General features: G+C 43.2%; 1 protein-coding gene across 2 annotated transcripts in view; it reads left to right on the top strand.

Moving 5' to 3' along the window:
* Positions 1-17,603, top strand: part of Myb (MYB proto-oncogene, transcription factor) — a 33,998-nt gene extending 16,395 nt beyond the window's left edge. For both annotated transcript variants that reach the window (XM_039098949.2, NM_001427409.1), the window contains 6 exons: positions 1,289-1,422; positions 2,269-2,383; positions 2,471-2,596; positions 3,687-3,797; positions 5,019-5,126; positions 16,223-17,603. In XM_039098949.2, coding sequence (XP_038954877.1) covers positions 1,289-1,422; positions 2,269-2,383; positions 2,471-2,596; positions 3,687-3,797; positions 5,019-5,126; positions 16,223-16,342 — 714 coding nt within the window. In that variant the 3' untranslated portion in view covers positions 16,343-17,603. The remainder of the gene's footprint in view (positions 1-1,288; positions 1,423-2,268; positions 2,384-2,470; positions 2,597-3,686; positions 3,798-5,018; positions 5,127-16,222) is intronic.
* Positions 17,604-22,935: the final 5,332 nt, after the last annotated feature.

Genomic DNA, 22,935 nt, shown 5'->3' with positions numbered 1-22,935 from the left:
GGAACCAAATTATGATTACATAACATTTGGATTGCAATTAGAAAATGAAACCATTATGTCCCTTCTGTAAATAGGAATGTTTGCGGAGACAATGAAAAAGAAATGCTTCTGCCAAATAATTCAACATTTTCAACATTGGGCCTTTTAACACCATTTTGCTATGGTGTTTTACAAGGGCACTGTTTGCCCAAAAAAAAAAAATTCTTATTTCATATAGTGCTCTTAAGGTTTGTAACCCTATAATACTTAGTATGTTTCTAAATTATAATTAAGAGACAATTTGGCTCCTTAAATTTTTCCCAGTTATATCTGTTGAAGGTTTTGTATTTTGTTTTACTTTACATTATTATTGTTATTATTATTATTATTATTATTTTGTGGTTCTTAGACTCTAATCTGGGGCCTCATGTGTGCTAAGGAAGTCTTCATATTTCTAGGTTTGTTTTTAAAAGAACTTTAAGTATAGACAAATGATCTCCCCGTTCCCTAAAACAGGTAGGGTTTTCTCCCCATATTTTCCTAAACTGTGTTTTGTGAAATTATTTCTGCAAGACCTAATAGGTGTCTCTGGAAAAATAATCTAAGTAGATATAAAAGTTTGGGTCCTTCAGACTTGGTGCTTGCTTGGATTTTTAATTTTTTAATTTTTTCCGATTTCAGACAGTCTTTTATTCTGCTCAGCTTGCCTCATGTTGCTGAGGTCAAGAGAGACACCCTTGCTTCTGAATAACTGACTACAGGCATCAGCCACTGCGCCTGGCCTCCCTGAGAGCTTTAAGTGTGCTCTTCAGTGTTTCCAAGAGATAAGATCCACTGCCTTTCCCAAACCTGTGTTACCGTGAGAGCTTCAGGATTCTGTGAGAAATACCTTCCCACGTAATGCAAACCTTATATAATAATAGTCTGGGTTATTAGATCATCAAACCGAGAAAACCAAATATGAAAAAAATAATCATTTGAATGCGGATCAAGAGCACACATCATTCTCTTAAATGACAAGTGTCATTTACAGAGAAGGTTTTCTTTGACTTTTACGAGGTTTTTAGCTTTAACCCTCTAGATTTTCCTTCTCTATAACTCTCCAAACTTTGGCTACTCAGGTGGAGTAAATCAATATCTTTGCCAACACTGAATGATTGTTAACGTTGTCGTAGTTGGGGTTGTGAATCACTAGAGTACACTTACCTGCCGTCTGGGTTTGGCTTCAAATTGCAGGATCACAGACTTGTTATTTAATCAAAGTCTGTCTGTCTCTCTGTCTGTCTCTCTTTCTTTCTTCCATATTTAGTTCTTGAACACTTCCAGCAACCATGAAAACTCGGGCTTAGATACGCCTACTTTACCCTCCACGCCTCTCATTGGTCACAAACTGACACCGTGTCACCGAGACCAGACTGTGAAAACTCAAAAGGAAAACTCCATGTAAGTATTCAGTTCAATAAGAAAAATGTTCATTTTATCCATGTATATGTGATGCACTCGGTGTATGTGTCCTGTGCATCCCCAGAATGAATACACTCTGAGTATGTAACGACGAACCAGGGTAGGAAGTGGGAAGTGAGCGAATTCCCTCTCGTAGTACATTCTAATGTTTCAGTGCATGCAGAGGAAGCTTTCGTTTTTCGTACAGTACTCATGCCGGGTTTTTCATTCCACCGTTTTTCAATATCCTTACAGAAAGAGGGCAAGCATTCGGAATAAAATCGGGAATGGTTCACAGTTTATATTTTTTAGTCTTATTTTTTCTTTTTATAATAAGTACATTAGGATCTTTTTACATACAGGAATGAATATGCACGTATGTATGTATGTATTTCAAAACTCAGGGATGATTAAGTAATTGCAAAGAAATGCATCCTTATTACTTCCAAGTAAAACTGAAGTTTTAGACATTAGCATGTTTCCTAGTCTTGGCCCCATCTGAGGGAGTAGAAGAGACTGGTTGGTAAATGACACCAGATGTGTAAGGCAACCCATGAACCCATGAAGTGTTTGTTGGCATTATACAGATCCAGGGCCATTACCTGTGTCTTCAGGCCCATTCTCCAAAGGTGGGAACTACCTCATTGCTCTTCGTCTTGGGGCTTAAGAGTTTGAAATATTTGTAGATCTGCTATATGATTTAACACAGATCCATTATCCCCTAACGAACACGTTTGGTTAATGAGCAGTTCCCTTCCTTGTCAGTTACAGCCTCTTAGTGTCCGTGCTGACAGGAGGGGCTACATATTTTTTTTTTATTGAGCTTTTGCTTGTTCTCTTCTTTAGCTTTAGAACTCCAGCTATCAAAAGGTCAATCCTCGAAAGCTCTCCCAGAACTCCCACACCATTCAAACATGCCCTGGCAGCTCAAGAAATTAAATACGGTCCCCTGAAGATGCTAGTAAGTTCAAGAAAGGTCCTTAGATTTAGTGGGTTTATGAGTGTAGACACGTTTCCTCTGATCCCGAAATATCCACTCTTCCCTTAGCCTCAGACCCCCTCTCATGTAGTGGAAGACCTACAAGATGTGATCAAGCAGGAATCTGATGAATCCGGAATTGTTGCTGAGTTTCATGAGAATGGACCACCGTTACTGAAGAAAATCAAGCAGGAGGTAAATCAGCCTAGGTGCTTTGTGTACTCTGAACGCTTGACATCAGTGCTAATTAACAGCGACCCTTTTCGTTGCAAGACTTTCAGGCAAGCAAGTTGAAAGGCAATGTCATAATGTGGACTCCAACCGTCCATCTAGAAAGTCACTTCCATCAACTTCTTTAGACACAAAAGATGCTAGAGAGGGTAAAGGGAAGAGGGGGGCAGCAGGCTTAGAGTCTTCTTTCAAATTTTATTGATGATCGATTGGTAGTATTAGTTTTACAGATGCAAAGAGAAAGACTACCAATCCAAATCATGACCAAGTTAATTAGAGCATGCTTTTTTATTTGTGTGCACAGGCTGTCTCTCTGTAACGCAAGAGATTAGCATTGGACATGGAGAAAATCAGGGTTTTTGTAGTCCAAAGTCGGAGGTGGGGGGAGTTTGGCAGGCAAATAGCCAGGGTTACAGGAGCCAAACATAGGCATAAGATGTTGGTCAGAACAACTCATAAAGCAAATAGTTAAAAGGTGGTCATGACAAGGTGGTCATAACAACCTTTGAGACAAAGACACAGTTGTCATTCCCTGGAACCGGCAGTCCAGAGCCATTTGTAGTTAAGGTTACAGGTGGACCATAGCCCAGTGCCTGAGACACAGAGACTTGATCATAAACAGGAAGGGATCTAGTTTGTCTTTACCATAAGATGGCTTTCAAGCCTAAAGCGGTGGCAGGCTGGTTTTTCAATAGAGGGGGGGATGGGTGGGTGGATGGATAGACAGGCAGACAACAGAAAAAGTAGATGCCAGATTCATTCCTTGTTGTCTTTCTAAGGAAGTTTATTCTAGGAGTGACCCTGTCCAGAAAATGTAGATTTGAGTTACCCTGAATGGTATGATCCCGTAGAGAATAGTTTGCAAGCTCAAGAGAATGAAATTTTAGCCATCAAGAATCGAAGTGTCAGCTTATGAGGAAGAGGCACTTCCAAGGAGGCCAGACATCCTTCCATGCAAGGCTTTGCAAGGCCGGGTAGAAATTTATGTATGCCCGAGAGTCAAGGTTTCCAGGAAGTCTTTCTTCCATACAAAGCACTTCCTGTTTCTTTTTAGGTGGACTCACCCACTGAGAAAGCGGGAAATTTCTTCTGCTCAAACCACTGGGAAGAGACCAATCTGAGCACCCAGCTGTTCGCTCAGGCGTCTCCTGTGGCAGATGCCCCAGTAAGTGTCAGGTGGAGCACTGACTCTCCCATGATCCCGTGTCCACAGAGTCTCGTGCGTGGCGTGTAGACCCCGGTGCCTTCAGCACTCACACTTTAGAGCACCTGGTTTCTAAATATTCACACCCCTATGCTTCTCTCTCTCTCTCTCTCTCTCTCTCTCTCTCTCTCTCTCTCTCTCTTTCTTTCTCTCTCTTTTCTGCCTTTGTTTTACTTGTCTTCTAAATGTTGTGTTTCCTCCTAGTTTAAGCAATGTGCAGTTTGCTTCCATATGGTATCTAGCACAGAGTCCAATCGCGGCGTGTAGCAAATACATTAGCATTAGGTCCTAGCCTACGGGTCCTTACAGAGCCTCGGGAGAGTGGCCCAATACCAGCTGCTCATGTGCCCTAATTATAATGGCATGGCATTTGCATGTAACCCATCCGATCCTCCCAGGGACTTCACGTAGGTTTCAGATGAATTCACCTCTCACATTGTATAAATGCTGTGTGAATAGCACTTTTCTGTCTTGGTGTGTTGATCTATAAATCCACGAATGCAAAGCAGAAGCTTTGTCACCTCCCCCAGTTGTCATGGCCTAGCAGTCTGTGGGTAGCGTCTCCCACATCCTATGGAGGACCAGAGCCAATGAAAATTGTTGATACTTACTCAGTGTGTTAAGCTGTGAAGTACAATCTCACGGGCTTTACGTGAATCAATTTGTGTACTCCTCAAAATAACATTTTGATGACATTTTCACTTTCATTAAAGCAACTTCGAGTTGAGTAACTTAGTGATCTGGTTGCCCAATACCATACACACTTAGCTGGGTGCCGCTGCGTTAAAACTTTGAAAGTCTGTTTGTAAATGCCACACTAGCACCATTGGTGGAGACCCGCTGTTGATTTGTAGATCTCAGACACTTCTGTGCCAATGGGAAGACTTCTCATTAGCACATCTCTTTAAATTGATTCAGTAGGTAGATAGTGTGAGCTGCATGCTAGAAGTAGGTGAGGCCCTATAGCATTTTTACCATTTTAGTGCTGTTTGGGACAGTGAGGTGAGAAGGCTGTATAAGGTTGGCCCCTTTCACCTTACAGAGAAGGGAATATCTATCGGACACTCGCATTTCTTCCTGCCAATGTGTGTCATCGCACAGAAGTCTCTCCGGAGTTGGGTCTGTGTTCGCTCTTCTGTTATTCCGCCTCATTTAAATTTCAAATGCTTCCTTTCCCTCCAGAATATTCTTACGAGCTCTGTTTTAATGACACCCGTATCAGAAGATGAAGACAACGTTCTCAAAGCCTTTACCGTACCTAAAAACAGGCCCCTGGTGGGTCCCTTGCAGGTAATGACTGTTCTAACATTTGGCGCCTTAAAAATTTCTGACTGAAAGTCCGTGACTTTGCGTTCACTCTTTTTAATGTTTTGTATATAAAGGGGTGATGCTTTAAAGCAACGTCTTAATGTCTAGAAGTGAACCTATGGTGCTTTTGTTGCTAATCATGTGAGACACTGGAAATTCTTGTTCAGTCGGGGGCCCCAAACATGGTGAAGTGGAACATTTATTTTTAAAACTCTAACGGAGACTGAGATCATGTTTTGCCCTAATCTGTGTCAGTATCTCCTTCTGCTTTTACACAGTCTTTAAAATATATTTCTGTATAGGGTTTTGTTTGTTTGTTTGTTTCAGAATGTTATTATATATGCTCTAACACTAAGCAACCAGGGCTCAGAGACTAAATTCCTAGTGAAATGTGAAATTAGCTAGAAAATAATTGTAATGCCTTCGACTGTGAAAACAAAAAAGAAGCCGTCAGTGCTGACGGACCATCTGCCATCAAGTTATATCAAAAGAGATTTCCCTTGTAACTCTGAAGTAGGTTGTGTGTTGATGAAATACAATGAATTCCATATCAATCCTGAGCCAAGTGGAAATAAGAATGCAAATTCGTACCCTCAAATTATTTGAAGCAGTTCCCAACGTTAAACAGCCTAGCACCGGGCCAGCTGCAATTCTCTCCTCTCCGCTCCCCCACTGTTACTCAGAGGAGAACTCTACTGAGCATATAGCCTGGTTAGAAGAGAAGTCCTATTTGATGCTGTAAGTTCAAAGGCAGCGTAAAAGACGGTAGACTTTGAGAGCTGACCTCTCTGTTTATGGGACTGTCCCACTATTGTGATAGCCCTGCTCACCCCGAGTTGTGAGAATCTTAAAGTCTAACCTTTTAAAAAAGTGTTTGTGTTATTTGCTACCGTTTAAAACGTCTTTATTAATCCTTTGAGGATTTCATGTGTTGTGTTTTGATGATACTCATCCCTAAGTCCTCTCCTTACCTCCTCTGAGATCCCTGGTCCTCCACTTCTTGTCCTCTTTGTTGTTGTTTTGTTTTGTAACCTACTGACCCTAATTTGTGGGGAAGCGACCCATCCACTGTAACAAGGTCAATCTGCCAGGGGTCTCACACTCTTAAAGAAAACTAACTCACCTTCCCCCAGAAGCCACTGATTGTCCATAGCTCAGCAGTTGAGGGGGATCCTACAGTGTTGACTGGATTGATCTCGGGCAACTTCTGTGAGTTTGTGAATGCCGTGGTCCTGTCATTCCTAGAAGACACTGTTTTGCTTCAGACCTCCCCTGTCTCTGGCCCTTAGAATCTTCTACCCCTCTTCCGAGTCTTGGAGAGAGTTGAGTTGTGACAAGGATATTACATTGTGGCTGAGGATTTCTCAGTCACGTACGTGTTCTCTACATTCAATAACCTATTTTGTACAGTGATAAGTTTCTGCTTTAGGAACCCTCTGACAAACCAAGAAAAGTATCTGATGGGGTCAGAGAGCTTTGCTATTCTACAGGTGGAGAGATAAGAATGTAGAGGGCAGACTAATACGCTTCCCATTTAGCAAAAGAACCGTAGTAGATTTACACGTGGGGCCTATGAACTCCCTAGCCATGGGTTCCTGGCCAAGTTTGCAGGCTTATGCTAACTCCTATGAAGCAAGTCTTAAGTTCAATGTGAAGACGGTTGGTTGCCTCTGTAATGTTTGTGCCACTGTTGCCGCCATGGGCATGTCCTGTCACATGGGCCATTATTGAAGGTCACAGTATTCACAGCTGGGTAGAACTGATGATGGTGATAGCTCTCGGCCTCTTAGCAGCCTGCACAGCACCTCTGGTACTGTGAAAGTTAGCAAGTCTGGAAAAAGCTTCCTGGTCCGTACTAACCCAGAGAGGCAAACACGTGGATCTTATTGCTGACTCTTTATATTTGTGTGTTTAATTTGGATTTCCTGTACAATCTAGGAATCTAGAACGGGTTCATTGGTGGGGGCAGGGAAAAAGATCTTAAGGGGGGAATAGAAGAACAAAGGGGAAGAGGAAAATGGGGGAGGGAACAATGGGGGGGGTTTAAGTGTGGGGGATGGGAGGATAGAATAGAGGATGGGGTTAGGAGAAAGACAACTTACATTAAGGATATTTGAAAAAGCTACTCAGAATCCTACTATTTCATAAACCGTATAATAACATATAATTTAATTTACCCTGCGAAGGGGATTATGCTCATTTTAGAAGTCATAGAATAAAAAGCCCAGTGCTATGTGCGGGCTCTGTCCACTAGTTGTTGGTCAGCGGTATCCTAGAGACCCAGAAACGATACTCATGGTGTTAAGACTCTGCTGCTGAAGACGCCACATGCTTTGGTCACAGGACATGGAGAAGTCAAGTATTTGCTGACACCTTTTAGGTAGCACAGACAACTGGATGGTGGGCCTGATTATTTATTATTGAGTGGGCTGCCTCCCCTGAAGCTTTCCTCAGAGACTGGCTGCTCTGAGGGCAGATGGGGGGTGGGCAGGGGTATGGGAGAGGAGGGCCAGTCCTCATGCAAAGTCAGTTCTTGGGGCTCTCAGCCTTCCATTGCCCTATGTAGAGAGAACTCAGAATACCTCAAAGGTGTGGAAGGTGAGGAAGGCAGCACACTTCCTCCAGGCCTAGTGGTACACAGAAAGGGGATTAAAAGGATGTCGGAGCGGAGGTCGCTGTTTAATCCACAGCCGATCCTTGGTGCAGAGGGAGCGCCTTGCACCGAAGCATGTAGTGTCTTCGCAAGTGTAGAAAAGTGTAGCCTGACATGAGGTAGCTTATCTTTAATCTCAGCATTTTGGAAGCAGAGGCAAGCAGATTTCTGGGTTTAAGGGCAGCCTGGTCTCCACAGAATTCTGTGCTAGCAGAGCTACCGAGTAAGAACATGTCTCTAAGAATGAAAGAAGAGAGCAAAGGGAAGAGAGGAAAGGAAAAGAGAACATTCAGAACATCAGAGTCAGTGTGAGATTAATATGTGGTGGCATTAATCATTTCATATATTGAAGGCACATGACCGCGCTCCTAAAGTTGAATCCTGTCAGCTTCTAGCGTACTAGGCAATGGGTAGGCCTCACGATTCAGAGGTGAACATGGGCGGGACATAAAGCTTAATAAAAAGTAGGTTGTCCAACGGAAAGGCTCAATCCCTACTTTCCTGTCTTTGAAGCAGAGTCTCTGCCATTGTGTAAGCCGTGCTGGCTGGCACATGAGCTTCTGGGGACTGGTGACCAGTGTGTCATATGCTTACAGCCCTGCCTCTGACTTTCACGTGGGTTCAAGGGATCCAAACTGAGGTAATCAGTAGGCACAGTTATTTATTGATTCAGTTGGATTCCAAGTATTTGTACCCACTGAGCCAGCTCTCCAGCTCCCTACCAAAGAATTTTTAATGCTATTAACATTTCGAAAAGCTATCAACAGGGGCATCTGGGCTCTGAGGTCATAGACACATGTGATTTCTGAACTGTTTCAGACTTTTATGATGGTATTAAAGGATGAATCAAGTGATCCTAAATATTTTGACCCATCCCTGATGCTCGTGTCTCAATCCAACAGTGTTTGTTATAAGGGGAGGTGCCTAGACTGTGGCTGGTATCAAACATTCCATATATGATGTTTTTGCATACCTATCATAAAGTCTAATTTTTGACTAGGCAGTGAGAGATTAAAGATTTATTTTATGTGAGCACACTGTTGCTGTCTTCAGACACACGGGAAGAGGGCATTGGATCCCATTACAGATGGTTGTGAGCCACTATGTGGTTGCTGGGAATTGAACTCAGAACCTCTGGAAGAGCAGTCAGTGCTCTTAACCCTTGAGCCAAGCATTCTAGCCCTGTGAGTTGTTCGTCTCTGCATCTTCTGACTGCATTTACCCCCCCGACCCCCAGGTAACTGAACTAAAAAAATACTGAGGATGAAGTCTAGGGATGTTCATTGCCTCCCCATCCCCGCATTGGTAATTTTGTTTGTTGAGACATAATGCCATTTCTGGTGTTTCCACTTATAGATCAATTGGATCTGGTTTGGCAGATCTCTCATATGTGGTACGGGTGAACAAACTGTGCGTTTATTAAATAATTAGACTCAGATGCTTTCTTTTCCTTTTATGGTGAAATAAATAATCTGACAAAAGCAGATTAAGGAAGGAAGGACTTGTGTTAGCTCATAGTTGGAGGGCACCATCCATCATGGCGGCAGGAGCCTGAGGCAGCTGGTCACGTCTTCCCCAGACAGGAAGCACACAGCAATAGATGCTACTGTTCAGTGTGCTTTTCCCCTTTTAATGCAATGCAGAGAACAGCACCACCCATGCTTAGAGTGTGTCTTCCCCATTCAATTAACAAGTCAAGGTAATTCCTCACAGATACTCCCAAAGGCTTGCCCCTCGAGGAGATTCTGTTTTATCAAGTTGTCGATTGCCTTTGCACTGAAAAAAGAAAAAAGAGCATTTCATGCTGAAACTTTTCTCATTTGTACTTTAAATAAATTAAATTTTAAATGGGTCTTTAGCCAAACCATTTAGATATTTTTGACACAGCATGGTTTTTTCATTATTTTGGTTTTATTTTCTTGAAATGTAGCCCCAAGGTGGCCCCGAGTTTGTGATGATCCTCCTGCCTCAGCCTCCTGAGTGTTGGGGTTGCAAATTGTAATCCACCGTGCCCAGCTTTTAGCTGAAACGACAAAATACAATTCCCCAAATATTTTACAAGTTGGATGTTTTATAAAATATAAAATATTTGCCACTTATCTAGTGTAATAAATTGCAAATGTAATTAAACCCAGTTTTAATAGTCACAGGCTTGATCGTGACAACAGCTCTTTAGACAGACCAGTTATATCATGCTGAGGTCAACCTACTGAGTGCTTTATACCTGTGTTTCTAGTCAGTGGATTGTAATGGAATAAACGTGCACAGATGTACAACATCTGACATCCTAAAGTTAGAAACACGGGAGGCTGGGATGGAGGTACAGTTGATGGTCTAGCACATGCTGGGCCTGTGGAAGACCCTCATTCCACAGAGAGAGAGGGGGAGGGAGAGAGGGAGGGAGGGAAGGAGAGGGAGGGAGGGAAGGAGAGGGAAGGAAGGAGGGAGGGAAGGAGAGGGAGGGAGGGAAGGAGAGGGAGGGAAGGAGGGAGGGAAGGAGAGGGAGGGAAGGAGGGAGGGAAGGAGAGGGAGGGAGGGAAGGAGAGGGAGGGAAGGAGGGAGGGAAGGAGAGGGAGGGAAGGAGGGAGGGAAGGAGAGGGAGGGAAGGAGGGAGGGAAGGAGAGGGAAAGAAGGAGAGGGAGGGAAGGAGAGGGAGGGAAGGAGGGAGGGAAGGAGAGGGAAAGAAGGAGAGGGAGGGAAGGAGGGAGGGAAGGAGAGGGAGGGAGGGAAGGAGAGGGAGGGAAGGAGAGGGAGGGAGGGAAGGAGAGGGAGGGAAGGAGGGAGGGAAGGAGAGGGAAAGAAGGAGAGGGAGGGAAGGAGGGAGGGAGAGAGGAAGGGAGGGAAGGAGAGGGAGGGAAGGAGGGAGGGAAGGAGAGGGAAAGAAGGAGAGGGAGGGAAGGAGAGGGAGGGAAGGAGGGAGGGAAGGAGAGGGAAAGAAGGAGAGGGAGGGAAGGAGGGGGAGGGAAGGAGGGAGGGAGAGAAACGGAGGGAAGGAGAGGGAGGGAGAGAAACGGGGAGGAAGAGAGGGAAGGAAGGAGGGAGAGGGAGAAAGGGAAGGAGGTAGAGGAGAAGGATGCAGGGGAGGGAGAGAGGGAAAAGGAGAGAGGGAGGGCAGGAGAAAACGTGAAATACAAGAAACCAGAAGCATTATATTTTATTATGACAAATCTCAAACACGCAGTGCTGTAGAAACTACAGTGTTCTCAGCAGCTGTTAAGAGTTTGCTATGCTTATCTCTTTGTGAACCATTTCCCGGAAGCCCAAACAGTACAACATCTTATTCAAATGTATTTCCAGAGTCTAAAAATAGATGTTTTCCTGCAGAGCACCACACCATTATCATACATTATTACTGACCACTCCTTAATAGTCTGACTCCCAGAATTTAATTGAATTTTTGCCTGTTAACCAAAAGAAACTCGTCTGTTTTACTTGCTTGATTAAACGGAAGCATAAGAAGGTTTTGAGCAACTGTGCACGGTCATATCGTTCCTAGCCCTGTTTTCAGAAGGAATTTGTTGAAGCCACTCAAGCACATTAACTGTTGGGTTTCTCACTCTGTTAAACATCTTTCTGTGACTTTCTACCATAAAGTAAATGCACTCACAGTTCAAGGCACGTTTGGTATCTGCCTCTCCCGAGGCTCAGTTTCTGTGAGACTCTTTCACTGTGTCTTTATCAGGGCCTAGCCTGTTCCCCGGGTTACGTGGGCTGCAGGCTGGGGTCTAGAAGTGTGCACAGTGATCACAAATGGAATAGTGGAGAGAGGAGAGAGGAAAGTCAGTTACTGTGGGGGGCCAGTGTCCCGCCTCTCAGTTTACCCTGACAGAGCTGAGGTAGACACCCAGAGACAGCCAGGGGTGGATTGGCCTGCTTTCCTGTGTGCTCTCTCGTCTCCTTTACAGGGTGAAAAGCATGCTTATGCTAATAAACATTTCGCAGGGTACACACTTCTACTGCCAGATTTAAAACCACACTCTTGCTCTTAGCTGCCAGAGCTTGGCTTTCTCTTCCATTATAATTCCCTTTTAATCCTGTTTAAACGTGAGTGCAAAAGCTATATTTATATGCATTTTTTTTTTTTTACTCACTCACTCTCCTCTGGTTTTTTTTTGTTTTTTTGTTTTTTTGTTTTTTGTAACCACGGAATGACAGCCTTAAATTTTAATTTCCTGACTTGGTTTGTGAGGACCTTACTCAAAAAAAAAAAAAAATACAGTGAGTTTGAAAACATTTCTTTAATACTTCAGTCCACTTCTCAAAAGTTCAAGAATTTAACAGACCCGTTAGCAGAAATTGAGGCTCTCTTTTCTCCTCATTTTGCTCTGTGTGCTTCAGCCGGTGTTATCCGGATCTCACTTGTTTATAACTGTTCATACTTTTGAACAATACCCTTTCCTCGTGACCGAGGTTGCCCAGAGGCGTCATGAATTTTCACATGGGCATCAGAGCCGGGTCTCTGTTCTGGGCTCCTTCACTTCCTATTTGGATGGCTTGAATTCATTAAAGGAAGTAAATTAAATGAATGAAGTTGCCCTTATCTATAGATTAAGGACCATGGTATTGTCCTCCACTGGTCTCACAAGATTGCTGTAAAGATTAAAAGATTGGGTGTTTCAAAGATGGCACCATGTACGCCGGTCTGTTCCCATGATATTCGTTATCAGAGAAAAACTGCATACAGTCTCTGTCCTTTCGAAAGGACAGAGCTCTGTTGGTAGAGTGCCAGTCTAGCATGGATGAAGCCCTGAGTTTGATCCAGCACCGAGTAAGCCAGATGTAGTCATGTAAGTCTGTAATCCCAACACTCTGAAAGATCAGGACTTCATCTATAACTACATAGTAAGTTTCAACATAGGTGACTCTCTGATGAGCTGAGTCAGTCTGCCCTGCCCAAGTCGTTACAAGACACAATCTCTTCATATACTGCTTGATGCCATTTAAAATGAACACTGAGATAGAATCTGCCTTGGGGGGACCAGGAAAGGTAAATTGCTTTGGGACAATTTGACAAGTATCTGACTACTGATAATCAGGAACTAGGAGATGTCCAAAAAAAAAAAAAAAAAAAAAAAAAAAGAGCTTTTCTTCCAAAAACTTGGGTACCCCAAACTATAGGATGTAAGTTATTGAGGTGTCCTCTAAACATGTTAGAATGAAAACCTCTAGAGAGATCTGGGTCAAAGCTCTAATGGGTAGGGGTGACCCGTCACCACCTGCAGTGTCCATCCCCTCAATTAGGAACCCTGACATTGTAAGTATTTAATGTGCTGCCACAGGTGTTTACAAGCAAGGGCAGTTTGGTATCTCATTCAGGATAAGTAGTATTTTTGCTTGGGTGAATTATACAGAATCAGAGAGTTCTTACTCTGGATTCTTTAGACACCATCTATCCATGCATATTAAGTTTTTTTAGGTAACATAAATATTAATAAAATAGTAATTGCAATATTAATAAGATATTAAATAAGTAGGAAAATATATATTAGATTCGTCCAGCTGTCATATTAAGTCTTCACATTGTAAAATAGAGTTTCCCAGGCATCTTGACCTCAGCAGATGCTGTATGCGGTGGCTTTATGAATGTAATTATGGAGTTGTCCAGCGTGACAGGAGCCCAAGGGAAATGCTGAGATGATCTGGTTCCCGCAGAGAACCACCTGTGGGCGTGGCCTTGTCTCCTTTCATTCAGCTTCTGCAGGGTCTGGGGTTTTTTGTTTTGGTTTGGTTTTTTTTTCCCCAAAGTGCTTTAACAGGATATCCCAGTTAAGGTTTTGACAGACTTTATAGTTCACTTCTGCCCAGCGGCAATGAAAGATGCATTACAGGAATAACAAAGTGACTCTCCTAACTGTAGCAGGAGGATGTAGGAGGACCTTAGTAACATTTTAAGTGAATTCAGACAGGCTGACATCTATAGGGCGCCATGGGTTAGGGGCAGCAAGAATTCACGTGCAGAAGCCGCTGTGCCTAACAGCTCCCTTAAAGTAAACAAGGCTCGGATGCATGGGTTGGAAAACAGGAACACACGGGATTTGGGTGACAGCATTCAAAACTAATCCTTAACAGAAAGACACCTAATCCTGGTTTGTCAAAGCCATCGTATGCTTGAAAACTTGCTGTAGGGCCCTGGGTTCAAAATCCTAAGGGAAAAGGGAAGCTGATCTTGTCTTTCTTTTCTTTCCCTCTCCTCTTCTCATTTCTTCCTTCCTGCTTTCCTCCCTCCCCCATCTCTGTCTCTGTCTCTATCTCTCTCTGTGTGTCTGTCTGTCTGTTTGGGAGAAGCACACACATCTTAAATATCTAGTTTGTCCTGGAGAAAGGACAAAATATGAATCCAGGGCTGATCACCCTGAAGATTTGTCAAAAATCACAACCATATTCAAACTGATGAGTGATAAGATTCTCTGAACCGACGTGGACAGTTAAGAGTCAGCTGACCCTACCATGCTACAAAAGACGGATCAGACCGTGGCCATAGGCAGGAGGCATAAGTAAAAGCAAACGCAACTTATATTGTTGCGGAATCTTAAGACATTTAATCTGCATGCAGGAATTTTATTCTGTATTAAACAAAGCCAAGTAGAAATTTTCGTTTTTTAAATAGGAAAAAAACTTAGCGAAAAATAGAAATAATCCTTTTTTTTTATTGTTGTTGTTGTTCCTGTATGGTTTTTTCCTCCATTTTTTGAAGATACATGTTTTTGGTATAGCATAGATCTGTAATTTTCAAATCTACATATACGATATCATCAGGTTAAGGTACTGCAGCGGGCTTCTTCTGCACACTGCTCCTATTGAAGAGGAACCACCATATTGATTTGTCATCTCTCAACCACTAATTATTATATATCATATTGCTGCACAGATTATGAGCACTCACTCACTAACTAAAGATAAAATATTAAATTGGATTCTTTTAGGTGATGTAGTGCGCCTGTTTCAATCTCCATGCTTCACTGGAAAACTTTAGCTCCATTCAGCAGTCAGTAACACTGAAGCAGAGACTTCTGGCAGACCAAAGGCATGTGTGTTCCGAGGCATGTGTGTTCAGTGTGCCTTTGAGTCCATGGAAATGTTTTATGGCAGTTCTCAACCTTCCTAATGCTGCGACCCGTTAATACACTCCTCGTGTTACTATGACTGCCAGCCACAGAGTTTTTGACCCTATGTCATGATTGTAATTTTGAATCTGTGTTTTCCCGAGGTCTTAGGTGACCCCTGTGAAAGGGTCATTTGACCTCCACTGGAACTGCAATCTGCAGGTCGAGAAGCCTTTCAGAGAGTGTGGTAACTAAACGTATTGTTCAGGGACATATCAAATGTGACTTTGTGTTAGAAGTCAACCTAGAATGGCTGCCATCTTGGTTGTAGCGTGTTTGTGACATGCTGTCCCGTGAAATGCCATAGGACGATCCACTCGCTGTGGATATGTCAAGTTGCACCTGAATGTTTAGCGTGCACCTTGTGCGCTTGACTGTGATCAGGAGTCAGCCAGGCGAGCTAAGAGGATGTGACTCAGGGAAGTGAGAACACACACAGCGCAGCAAGCTGAAAGTCACTGGGACTCTAGTGTAGTCACTCTGTGTGTGTGTGTGTGTGTGTGTGTGTGTGTGTGTGTGTGTGTGTGTGTGTTCATTCAGGGTTGTCATGGCTGTTCACTAACAAGCATGCCGCTGCTCACGCCACGCCCCCATGGTTCTGCCTGCATTGGAAGGTCCTGGTGATTGAACCCCACCCTGAATTTCCTATCCACTTCCCTACCATGTTCCTGGTGGGAGGCCTGCTGGGAGCAGCATCTCACGCTGCTTAGGGCTGCGGGCTGCGGGCTGTGGTATTCCACCCCATTCAGATCCCTCTCCCCTCGTTTCTTAGTGATGTAACCTTGAGCGTGTCGCTCACGTGCTGCCTTCCGTGTTAACTCCCTACCGTGTGACCGAGGTGGCTGTGGCACTGCAGGGGTTACCACGCCGTGCCACGGGTGTTCTGTGGGAGAGTTCAGTGTGACGGGATCGTGGTGGTGCAGAGTAAGGGCCGCTCCATGGTGTTCTGCAAGCACTACATCCTTTGTTTCTCCATAGTCTTCCTCACCAACGCCATCCAAATCATAGCTCCCTGCCCCACCATCCTTTCCCTCCCGCCATTCTTAAACCCTGTTCTCAGAGTTCCGTGTCCTGTTCTCTTGCCTATGGCACCACAAACCTCCATGTACCCTTTTTTTTTTTTTTTTTTTTTTAAAAAAAAGGTATAAAAGCACATGTGCGTTTCATCTCTCAAAAGCAGCAGGAGCAAAAGCCGTGATGTTGGAGTCAAAGCCTAACTGCGTAGCCTTTGCTGGCCTGGAGGTCACTGTGTGGCTTAGGTTGGCCCCAGGACCTTGGGGCTGCTGGCCTGACCCCATGTCTCCTTCTCCTCCCCCCGTTAGCCCTGCGTTGGAGCCTGGGAACCAACACCATCCTGTGGGAAGACAGAGGACCAGATGACGGCCTCCGGTCAGGCTCGGAAATACGTGAACACGTTCTCAGCTCGGACTCTGGTCATGTGAGACATTTCCAGAAAAGCATTATGGTTTTCAGAACACTCAAAGTTGACTTTTGACTATCATTCTTCAGCATGGAGCCCTCCGTGACTGAGGGGAGATTCTATTTTTTTGTTGTGGTACAACAGTTGAGAGAAGCACCAAGTGCGTTTTAGTCGCGCGAAATCTGACTGGATTTCACCCGACTAAAAAGGATTTTTAAAAAAAAAAAATTTATGAATAACAGTCTTACCTAAATTATTAGGTAGTGGATTGTAACCACTTGTTAATATCATAATCAGATTTTTTAAAAAAGAAATGATTTATTTGTATTTAGAAGATCCAACAGATCAGTATTTTTGACTGTGGTGAATTTTTAAAAAAAAAAAATTTACAAAAAGAAAATCCCAGTATTCCATGTATCTCAATCACTAAACACACGCAGAGATATTTTTTAAAAACCAGTAAAAGCATTATTATGAATGTTAGCTAAATACCAAGTAATACTTAACAGAACCTATAAGAACTCATTTGTGGTTAATAATTCGGGAAATACATTTATTGTACTAAACCATCTCATGAGGAGAATTTTGTTGTTAGCTTGCTTGAAAAATTATTACTGTATGAAATAGTTTTATTAAAAGATTATATTTTTATTCAGTAATTTAATTTTGTAAATGCCAAATGGAAAAAAAAATGTGTTTCGCTGCTATGGTTTTAGCCTGTAGACATGCTGCTAGTGTCAAAAGGTTGGTAGAGCTTAGATGAAAAAAAAGAAAGAAAAAGAAACTTGGTGTTAGATAATGGACTATGCACTAGTATTCCAGACTTTTTTATTTTTATAAATATATATATATATATATATATATACCTTTTTCCTTTTGTAATTGGAAAACTTATTTGGGAGAATTTTGCATTTGTTGTACATTTTCGTTTTTTAGAAAAAAAATTTTTTTTTTGTTACTGTCAGTTTATAAAAGCATTGCACTTCTTTTCCTTTTTCTTTGGGAGATTTTGTGTTGTTTATGTCGAATGTTGTGTTTTGAGTTCGGCCTGAATGTCCGTCCGTTTGGGCACTTTCTGAGTTTGATCAGCATTCCCTGTAGATTTCTAAGTGTATGGCTCTGGAACTGCCCCGTGGCTCCTGTTTACAGGAAAGACTGCGCGTGGAAGTCAATAGCCAGTTTCTGCCTTGAGGACATTTGCAAGAAGGCTGGCCTTGAACTTCTGAAAATGACGGTGTACCTACTGCCTTGTAGGAAAATAAAGCTATCCCCTTATTTACGTACTTCCTGGTGTCTCTCCTTTCTGTGGTTCGGGGTGGTAGTTACATATCAAAATAATCTTTTCTATAATAAAAAAAAATGTGCTTACCACTTACACGTTTTACGTGGAGAGTCGTCATTCCAGAGAAAGTAAAGACAAACCAAGGTAAGTCAGAACCGTCACAGTGACACTTGGAGACCTCTTCCAGCCTGGTCACTTGAGGGCTCAGAAGCTCTTGAATTGAAAAAAACGCACTTCTAGAAGCAAGTGCTGATGTCTGAGTTAGGCAGATGGCTCACCCTGGAACGTGCGTATGGTCCAGAATAAGGACCTGAGTCCCTATCTCCATAAAGCCAGATAAGCATCCACATCTATAGTCCCAGGATTCCTGTGACAAAATGCGAGATGGAGGCAGGGATCCTAAGAAGCTTGCATCCACCCAGCAAACCAACACGGGAAATGGTAAAGACTGAGAGATGCTGTCCGAAGACAGGTGGGAGGGGAGAACTGACAGCCAAGGTAGTTAGTTCTTCAACCTCCACAGATGAGCTGTGGCATGTGTATACCCTGCCTCCACCACACACACCGGTGCTCATGATTTAAACAGACACAGGTAGGCTGTGAGTACCAAAGGTGTCCGTGCTCTATGAAAGGGGACAGTCCTGGAAATTAGGAGACAACTGAGAAATGCAGTGACTGCTGGTGAAGGCTTTCTCTCTCTCTCCGCTTCCCATTCACTCTGACACAACTACTTCACCTTCATACTGGGCCGACGTCTCTGAATCTGTCTTTCCTCAAGCTCCTTCTGTATTTTTACCGCAGTGAAGAGAAGTAACAAACACAGATGTTCCGAAGTGTTCGGTATCCCTTGGGCAAATACTGGTTCATTTTCATCTCTGGGTTCCAAACTCTTTAATTCGAGCCAAGGATGTGCCAGAGCTAACGATTAATTTTAGGGTCCGTTTATAATCTTTGATTGTCCTGGTGAGTAACACATTTTCTGAGTGTGGGGGAGCATAATTGATGAGTAGCTTTTTGTCAGGAAATCGAGCCTCGATGACCACTTGGCTAACTTGGCGTGTCAAGCTACTAGAGATGATGACTGTGGCTATCAGGGGGAAGGCTACGGGTATGGCTCAGTAGTAGGGCAAGAACTGAGCATGTGAAGCCCTCTTCGAGAGGGTTTGACCCTCTACAAACTCTTGCCCTTATGGGAATCGTAATTAGATGAAAGGTGACCGTGAATGGCTGTTTTACTACACAGATTTTTCTTCTAGTGACTTACAGGAAGGCAGTGGTCACAGATTTATAACCCAGTGCTTTTAAAGTATATTGCTCTCCAGCTCTGGGTCCTGGAAAGCCCAAGACCACTGTCCAGTAGGTACGTTTACTCTGGCTAGAGCACACTTCTGGTTTCGTAGAGGACACCATTTTGTTGTGTTTTCTGTTTTCACACGACAGGAGGGCCTGATTTATTTTGGTGGTTGGGTGGGTGGGTCAGTGGGTCAGTGGGAAAGTGGTGGGTGCTTAGTTGGTTGGCTGGTTGGGTGGGTGGATGTTTGTTTGTTTGGGTGGGTAGATGGGTAGTTGTTTAATTGGGTGGGTGGTTGGGTGGGTGGATATTTGGTTGGTTGAGTGGGTAGGTGGGTAGTTGTTTAATTGGGTGGGTGGATATTTGGTTGGTTGAGTGGGTAGGTGGGTGGTTTTTTGGTTGGCTGGGTGGGTGGTCGGTTGGTTTGCTTATCTGAATCAGGGTCACCTGTAACCCGGGCTGGTCTTGAAGTTACTATGTAGCTTTGGATTATCTTGAGTTCCTGGACTTCTTACCTCTAATTCCCAAGTATTGGGATTACAGGCATGGGCCAGTAGCAAATAAACTCTTGTTAGGTTTTTTTTTTTTTTGGTTGTTTATTTTGTTTCATGTTTCAGTGATCTACTCTGTGAAACAAACCCAGGTAGCCAATGCATGGATGGATATGGTATATTTACTACGTAAATGAGAAGCTGTTCCTAAGTCCCTGTAAAGTGGCACCTGAAAAACAGGAGAGATACCGAGAGGACCAATCTGTCCTCTGTCCTGGGTAGATGCAGGTGAGGTCAAGGAATAAGGTCCCGAAGGGACTTCTGCATCACCAGGGTCCTGTGTCACCCTCCCCGTCCCCGAATCGCCTCATCTGATCGGGAGTCTGACAAAATATGGTTGTAACTCAGACTTTACCATCTTCGTTACTTCAAACGAGTTTCGTGTCATCCTTCTACCTTCGTTTTACTTATATTGGATATCAAAGTATACGCAGGGCTGCTGAGTATTCGGAAGACGCCATGAAACGGGAAATGCATTTATGGGTCTCTCTAAGATTCCGAGAGGTCATCTAAGGTCTAAGATTTGCTAGGTCATCTGAGCAAACAGGGACTGCGTGTGCACCGATCAGTGATGAAGAAGGGAAGATTCCTGATGCTCACGTCCCTGGCTGCAAATATGCAAATATAAATATTCCTTCCTAATATCCCCAGTCGTTCTACAATAGATGAATCCTTCTTACGTGACTTTTATGGGAATGATTCCACAGTTTCCCTTCAACTTCTTGGTCCCTGGTGCCGAGTATCTTACACACATTCATTCTCACCCGTCAGCAGTGATGGTATTAACAGTGATGTAGGATTGGTTAAGCGCATACATACTACATGCTATCAAGGAGGGCAGGCAAAATGGTTCCCAGCAGTGAGAGCTGAGCCGGTGAGAGGCAAGGGGCCCAAGTGTTGAGAAACTGAAAGGGAATTCTGGCAAAAGGGAGAAAGATAGGAGAGTGTGAACTGAGGTTTGAACTTTGTCCTTCGTGATATGGAGGGTTATTAAAGGCTTTTAGGTAGAGAGATAAAATGATTAATTTATATCTGACTTATAGAAACCCTGCTCAAACTCTCTCTATTCACATATAGTATAAAATTAATCCTCAGATTTGTAGGGAGAGATGATCAGAGTTCAAATTCCATGCCAGTTTACTTATTTTTCCTAGCATATTTCCTGCTGCCTAATTTCAAAAGGATGCATTTTAACCCTAGAATATTTAACTGGGGGAAAAAAGAACCAACTTCGATCTGTGCTCCATGAAACATTGTTTCAAATGTTATAATCTATAAAGTAGAAATTAGCCTGGGAAAAAATGACTGCACAGAACACCATTATTCTTTAGAAGTAGGACATTTTCAACCACTAATTTATCTCAAGCCTTCTCAGCCTGAATCCCTTCTCCCACTGAATCTTTATGTGGCATAATCCTTGGTTATTTTTGGCTTTTTTGGTGGATTTTTGTATTCACTGATTAAGGAATCTTTCCAGCATTCGTTCCTGAAGAAATTTCAACTGAATATTATAAGGTAGTCCGCCCTTCACGCTAGAACACCGATAATCAGTGGGTCTTGGGTTTTATTGGACACAGAGGTTTAGAACACTGGTAGAGTGACGTTAAGTCTGGGATGTGGACTCTACATCACATGTTTGACAGTCACCAAGTGACTCCAACACAGGAGGGTTGAGGGACTTGAACTACAAAGACCCTGTCTTGTGAACAAATTTACAACCTCGGCCTTCCATCGGATCATTCCTCAACACATAGTTTCTAATGAAAATGTCCATCGGTCTACAACAGAACGTTAGAAAACATAGCCCACAGCTCTAGGATATTCTTAACCCTAGGGATTTAGTTTGTTACCAGTGTTGGTAATTAGGTCTTTTGTCTGACTTTTACAATTGCAGGAAGCGTAATTTCATTCATAGTACATTTGGGCCTCTTTTATCATATGGCCCGTTGCCTGCGTTTTATCAAAAGGGAATCTACACATTCATGAATTCAACATGAAAGCAAGGCAAAGCTGTCGTTCGGAGAAAATCTAGTTTCTAAACCAGGCTGCAATGAACTTGCTGATCTCCTTTGTTTGCCTAAACCTCAGGGCTTTGGATTTCTGTCCAAATGGAGGAAGTACTTAATCCTGTATACAGTTACAAAGCACACAGAAATTCTCAGATCAAAGATAAACAAAACTCAAAAGCCAGCTTTAGTAGCCCAAAGACAGCCCAAAGAGTACGCTGTGAGATTTTTAGGTCAAGAACACCCTCCGAGATGAACCTACAAGCTTTAAGGAGCCCCGTTACACGGTGTCTGGAGAAGATGTGAGGAAGAGTTGGGGTGTTTTCATTTGGCTGATCTTTTAAGAACATAAGTATTCGCCCACTTTCTAAGAATCCCAAACATCTGACGGCGGATGGAGCAGTGCGTCCAGCTAGTGGGGGGTTAGAACCTAACACTCATTCTTTTTTTCAAAAAGTCTTGTTTTATCGAGCATTTCCATTGCAAGGCAGAGTTCAGTTAAGTATATGCAGCTCTCACAAGAGGCTAAGTGCACACAAGTGTAGTGTGTACAATATCCATGATTACAGACAGGGTTATTTTCTTAGACGCCCCCAAACATACTTAGGAAAAAACAGGCTTATGCTTCAGTAACTGTATTTCTTTACATCTAAAATAGGCCCTTTTCTTAAGGCCTACCCCATGAGATGGGGCCCATACTTGTCACCGCTTAGGTGATCAAGAACCAGAGGCTGGATAGACCAGAGACCAACGGTAAGGAAAAATAAAAAGTAGGGCCAAATGACTCCCAATGATATTCCGCTACAGTCGTAGATTAGCGGCCCTATCAGAGAAGCTTCCTCCTGCAATAGATGAAAACAGATACAGAGACCAAGGCCACAGCCAGACCTAACACGGGGAAAGACCTTAAAACATTCAGCTCCACGTGGGAAGTCTCCATAAATCCCTCCCCTCAGAGCTCAGGGATCCCCACGGACAAGAGATGAGGATAAGAGATATGGGGATGGAGGACCAGAGATCTAGGATCTCTAAGCACATGCGAACAAAGCACATGCGAACTCACGGAGACTGAAGCAGAGAGCAAAGGGCCTATACATGCCTGCACCACGTCCTCTGCATATATATATATATATGCTTTCGGTTTGGTATTTTTATGGGACTCCTGTCTGTGTTAACAATGAGTCGTTGATTCTTGTGACTTCTCTTGGGGTTCTTTTCCTTTGTTATTTTATCTTGTCCACCATCAATGTGGTGGTTTCCTTGTCTTATTATATTTCATTTTGTTATATATTATTACTATTACTGTTGTCGTTGTTGTTTAGAGAAGCCTGTCCTTTTCTACTGAGAGACAGGAGGGGAGTGAATGGCAGATGGGACATGAGGTACAGAAGCCCTGAGCGGAGTGGAGAGAGGGGAAATGGTCACCAGTATATTCTGTTTGAGAAAAGAATCTATTTTCAATAAAAGGGGGGAAAAAACCTAAGA

Source organism: Rattus norvegicus, chromosome 1 (assembly GCF_036323735.1).
Source record: "Rattus norvegicus strain BN/NHsdMcwi chromosome 1, GRCr8, whole genome shotgun sequence".
NCBI lineage: Eukaryota > Metazoa > Chordata > Mammalia > Rodentia > Muridae > Rattus > Rattus norvegicus.
This window is presented reverse-complemented; position numbering and strand designations above follow the sequence as displayed.